This window comes from Anomaloglossus baeobatrachus, chromosome 11 (genome assembly GCF_048569485.1).
Source record: "Anomaloglossus baeobatrachus isolate aAnoBae1 chromosome 11, aAnoBae1.hap1, whole genome shotgun sequence".
NCBI classification, from domain to species: domain Eukaryota; kingdom Metazoa; phylum Chordata; class Amphibia; order Anura; family Aromobatidae; genus Anomaloglossus; species Anomaloglossus baeobatrachus.
Window position 1 is genome coordinate 101,411,350 of NC_134363.1, and position 6,000 is coordinate 101,417,349.

The 6,000-nt window shown below is 41.9% G+C and overlaps 1 protein-coding gene across 1 annotated transcript in view; it reads left to right on the plus strand.

Annotated features, from left to right (window-relative positions):
• ATG12 (autophagy related 12) overlaps positions 1–5,782 on the plus strand; it is a 90,460-nt gene extending 84,678 nt beyond the window's left edge. Inside the window, exons 3-4 of the mRNA XM_075328860.1 lie at positions 3,649–3,711; positions 3,976–5,782. Of these exons, the coding sequence (XP_075184975.1) occupies positions 3,649–3,711; positions 3,976–4,035 (123 nt within the window). The 3' untranslated portion in view covers positions 4,036–5,782. The remainder of the gene's footprint in view (positions 1–3,648; positions 3,712–3,975) is intronic.
• The last annotated feature ends 218 nt before the right edge of the window (positions 5,783–6,000 follow it).

Consider the following 6,000-nt stretch of genomic DNA (forward strand, 5'->3'; position numbering starts at 1 on the left):
TGGTGTCATGGGCGGAAGGGAAAAATTTTAATTACTTACCGGTAATGGGATTTTCAGAAGCCCATGACAGGACCCTTAGTCCCCCCCCCCCAACCCCTATTCACTGGTTGTGGGCACCCTTCGGGGAGTGTTAGAGTTAATGGTGTATTCTTTTTCTTTTGATGGTAGTGCAATTAACCTTTTTTCTGGGCGTTCCTCTCTGGCTCTGTAAACCTACTGATGCGGAGGAGAGGTACCGCCTTTTTATTTAGTGGGTTTCCTGTCCTGATGTGGGTGGAACCTCTCTCTCAGGTGGTGCTGTCATGGGCTTCAGAAAATCCCATTACCGGTAAGTAATTTAAGATTTTCTGGGCCATTGACTTAGTGTAGATAACAAATGATAGTTGCAATATACAGCCCTTTATAAAGATCACAATTTTACAATCATTATAACAGCCTGCCCCATGTGCCCACCTAATGTACACAGCACAGTCCAAGGTGAATGGACGTAATAGGGAGTCCTGGGGCTCTGACCATTTACTCACTTGTGGTCCAAATGTTTCTCAGAATTTTTTGCTTTTACCTGGGAGGTTTTGATATTTTCACATTTTATTTCAAGGTTTATCAAATTAAAATCAAAGGTAATTTTTTTTTGCATATCAAAGTGACACAGCTCCAGATGTTTCCAAACAAACAATTTAGGGTGCACATGGAAAGTATGTAAATGTTAACCTTCAAAGATAATTCTTGGAAAATCCCTGCATTGTGTCAATGTTTCACTACTAATTTCCTAAACTTGCCCGTGGCCATTCATTAATTAGAATGTATTATGAAGTACATAATGTCACATTACTGTGCCACGTCTTGCACATTTTCCCACTGACGTGCTCTTTTCCATCTAAGCCACAGTACTTTGCTAAGAAAGTTTCAAAATGCATCTAAAAACACAATAAATATGGTAATAGGCATGTAAGACTTTTTTGGGGTGAAAATTAACTCAGAATTCTAGTGAATTTAGCTTCCCGAAGCGCCCTATTAGGCCTCTTAAATATGGCTTACTAGAGTTGTCACTTGCACAAAAAAAGTGCGTGAAATACTTTCATCGCTCATTATGAAGTTCTTCACAATTTTCTTCCGGAGTACAGTATGTGAAATCTCTGCTTGTAGTGCAACTGGGCATGTCTTCACCATATTTTCTGGGGTGTGCATTTTTACCCATCCCTTCCAGATGCTGCCAATCACAGTACAGACTGCTAGATCAACTGCTCTGATGTGATTGTCAACTTCTGGAAGGGAGGGTTGAAAGCACACATCCCCAGAGAAGATTCTGTTAAACACCGACTGGGCCTACTGGCAGGTTTCACAATGTGCTCCAGAAGAATTAAATGTAAATATCTGTGCAATGGGGTAATGTAACGAAAAACCACCTGCAAAATCAGGGGAGCTCCTAAATTTTTACAAGGTATTGAAAGGGCTCTGTCAGTAGGATAAACCCCCAAAGCTGTCTACATGGGCGTGCAGGTCATAGAAAGTGGAATAAAATGATATCTTGACTGTGACCTGACGTCTTATACCAAAGAAATCCAAGTTTTTCTTAATATGTAAAGACCTGTTAACATCTATGGGCTGGACATAGATGTCCCTGAGAATCTGCCCCCAGATTTTTTATTTTTTTTTAATTAAAAGGTGCGGTTACTAGTGTGAAACATGTTTTCGTTAGAGAAGACTGTCAGTCATTACATGTCTCACACTGGTAATGCTCCCTGATATTGAAATAAGCTTCAAAGGTATCTTCTGTAGAAAATTCGTATCCGGCCCATAGATTTTAACAGCTTATTTATATATTAAGAAAAATATAGATTTCTGTGGAATAAGACTTTGGATCACAGATATCATAGTTACATAGTTACTTAGGTTGAAAAAAGACCTAGGTCCATCTAGTTCAACCTTCCTCCACCAGTTCTACATTTAGTCACTAAGTCATTTATAACCAACAATGTTTTGTGTACTGAGGAAATCATCCAGCCCTTTTTTAAAAGCTGTTATAGTATCTGCCATTACTACCTCTTGTGGTAGTGTATTCCACAGTCTGACCGCTCTAACTGTAAAGAACCCTTTCCTATTTAGGTGTCGGAATCGCTTTTCTTCCACTCGCAGTGAGTGCCCCCTGGTCCTTAGTACTGTCTTTGGAAGAAATAAGTCATGTGCCAGTCCTTTATATTGACCACACATGTATTTATACATATAAATGAGATCTCCTCTGAGACGTCTTTTTTCTAAGCTAAACATACCTAACTTTTTCAACCTGTCATCATATGGGAGGCCTTCCATTCCTTGTAATAGTCTAGTTGCCCGCCTTTGAACTGACTCTAACTTCTGAATGTCCTTTTTAAAATGTGGAGCCCAAAACTGGATCCCGTATTCCAGATGTGGCCTTACAAGTGATTTATAGAGGGGGTAACAATACGTTGGGATCACGGGATCTAATCTCTCTTTTTATACACCCTAAAATCTTGTTTGCTTTAGCAGCTGCTGCTTGACATTGAGTGCTGCTGCTCAGCTTATTTGTAATGAGAATACCCAAGTCCTTCTCCTGTTCTGTAGTCCCGAGTTTACTTCCATTTAATGTATACGCAGCTATAGGATTACTACGTCCTAGGTGCATTACTTTACATTTATCAACATTAAATCTCATTTGCCAAGTATCTGCCCATTCTGACATCTTATCCAGATCTTTTTGTAATATTGTACTATCCAGGTCAGTTTTTAATATCCTACATAGTTTGGTGTCATCGGCAAAGACTGACACTGTACTATCAATCCCATCCACAAGGTCATTAATAAAGAGAGTAAAAAGAATCGGTCCAAGCACAGATCCCTGCGGCACCCCACTGCTGACTATAGCCCATTTAGAGAATGTACCATTTATGACTACTCTTTGTTTCCTATCTTTTAGCCAATTCCTTACCCAGTTGCATATAGTTTCCCCTAGTCCTTGCTTCTGGAGCTTTAGTATAAGGCTATTATGTGGTACAGTATCAAATGCCTTTGCAAAGTCCAAATAAATCACATCAGCTGCATTACCAATATCCAGGTTTGAACTTACCCCCTCATAGAACCCCAACAGGTTGGTTAGACAAGACTTATCTTTCATGAATCCATGCTGTTTGTCAGTTATCATATTATTTTCTGCAATATATTTTTGCATGTCATTCCTTAAAGTGCCCTCAAAAACTTTGCATACTACTGATGTCAGGCTTACTGGACGGTAGTTGCCTGGATCTACCCTCTTACCTTTCTTAAATATCGGTACCACATCAGCAATCCTCCAATCCTGAGGCACCAACCCTGTTACAAGTGAGTCTAAAAAGATGAGATACAGCGGTCTGTCGATTACGGAGCTCAATTCCCTCAATATTCGTGGATGAATGCCATCTGGCCCTGGGGATCAAGGTATCATTTTATTCCATTTCCTATGACCTACATGCCCATGTAGACGGCTCAGGAGCGATGATCCTACTGACAGATTCCATTTAATATACAGTAATTTTATTGTGCACATGACAGGTCCTCTTTAACATTTGCTCTTGTTGGAATTTTGTTAGTTGGCTGTATGTTTACTGGACACCTAATTATTTATATACTTGTCTTTTTTATATATTTTTACAGTTTATCTACGTCAATCAATCATTTTCTCCATCACCTGACCAAGAAGTGGGCATATTATATGAGGTAATGGAGCTGTGTAATAATCGATCAATCATTTCCGTGTGACTTTGTGGCTTTGAGTTTAGTGTTTCTCCTGATTACTGATAGTGTTGCTGTTTTTCATTCTTTGTTTTTTACTTTTTCTTTTTTAGAAATCTTGGTTGTCTGTCTTAATTTTATTTTACATTAATAATAAAATTTCAGTCAATTTTTTTTTTTTTTCTTTTCTTTTTTTTTTTTTCCTGCTTTGTGTGACCATTTGTTTATCTTTTTTTTTTCTCCTTTTAGTGCTTTGGCAGCGATGGAAAGCTTGTTTTACACTACTGTAAATCACAAGCTTGGGGGTGAAGAACCGTAAATTTTCCTCTTCGTGTTATTGTTTCTGATTCTTGAAGATATTGATGCAAATCTTGCCTTATTGTAGCCAAACAAGATCTAAACTACACTGAGAATACATTTCATTTCTCATTCCATCCAAAGAAGTTCTTGGAGATTCTGTCTGGAGTCGGACCGAGAAAGACAAGATGGATAGTCATTTATCAAGCAAAATAACTTATTTGCTGTGAAGTTTTGGTTTTCTTTGTTGCTCTTTTAACATCACAAAGCTACAGTGATCTCAACATTGAGATTTTCATCTTACAATTTTTTTTGTTAGTAATCCTACATGTACAATGAACTACACAATGCCACTTTTTCGTGAAAGTAGTTTTGTCTTGGGAATCCAGCATCCCTGACACTTCTGAAATGCTGAAGAATTCCAGAAAAGCTGGCCTGCCTTTTTCACCATTTTGTGGACAGATTTTCTAGGGCAGTTCATTGGTCTCCAAACGTATAATGCACTTGAATAATTGTTACAAAAAATAAATATGGAACACAAAAACAATTCTGTCTAGCCTTCATATTTTGGGTCCCCCCCTTTTTATATTTTTTCTTACGTATTTCATCTTTACATTTTGTTGCATGCTTTGAGCAGGAGGACGGTTTTGTTTGATGTTTTACCTTTACTGTTATATAGTTTCCCGTTGCTTACTTATGCCATAGTGATGTGTATTGCCCTCTAAGCCATACATACTGTATGTCCCCTTCTCTTCTAACAGTCTATTGTATTACTTTAAATGGGGACATGCGATTTTGTCATCCAAGGGTCACGTAGGTTGTATAGAAGGAGTGTCAAACTTCTTTTCACCAAGGGCCACGTGAGCCTTATGGTTGCCTTCAAAAGGCTGCTTGTAATTGTAAGGCTATGTGCCCACGGGAGCTCGTACCTACGGATATATTCGTAGCTACGGCTGCAGGTTTTCCGCAGTTGTCCGCCGGCATCTGCAGCTATTTTTAGCTGCGGGATTCCAGCGGAATAGCTGCGGTAAACCTGCGGACGTCCCGGCCCTATCTCCATAGTGGAGGGCCGGGATTTCCGCAGGTAATTCCGCAGGAATATTTGAAATGCAATTACGTGCAGCTGCAGGACATCTGCAGCATGTTCCGCAGCCGCACATTCCGCAGCGTGGACACAGACACCCCCATGTCCCATAGGATAACATGGGGAGTGTCTGTACATGCTAAAACCTGCGGATTTATCTGGAAAAAAACAGAAAAATCTTCAGGTTTTCCGCGGCAAAATCCGCAGAAGCAAGCTCTCGTGGGCACATAGCCTAAGGGTTCATGCAGATCTCTATGCAACACAGTAGAAGAATGGACTGCAATGCAAAAACTGGCCAGGGTCTTATAAGAAATATGTCCCTGGGTCATAGGGCTATACGAGCTGTCCCTTTGTTGTACGGGTGTACCAGAGTTGTCCCTGGGTAGAAGGGCTATACGACAGCTGTCCAAATGTAGTAGAGATATGATAGCTGTTCCTGGGTTGTAGGGCTGAGGGCGCAGTCCCTGGGTTGTAGGGCTGAGGGCGCAGTCCCTGGGTTGTAGGGCTGAGGGCGCAGTCCCTGGGTTGTAGGGCTGAGGGCGCAGTCCCTGGGTTGTAGGGCTGAGGGCGCAGTCCCTGGGTTGTAGGGCTGAGGGCGCAGTCCCTGGGTTGTAGGGCTGAGGGCGCAGTCCCTGGGTTGTAGGGCTGAGGGCGCAGTCCCTGGGTTGTAGGGCTGAGGGCGCAGTCCCTGGGTTGTAGGGCTGAGGGCGCAGTCCCTGGGTTGTAGGGCTGAGGGCGCAGTCCCTGGGTTGTAGGGCTGAGGGCGCAGTCCCTGGGTTGTAGGGCTGAGGGCGCAGTCCCTGGGTTGTAGGGCTGAGGGCGCAGTCCCTGGGTTGTAGGGCTGAGGGCGCAGTCCCTGGGTTGTAGGGCTGAGGGCGCAGTCCCTGGGTTGT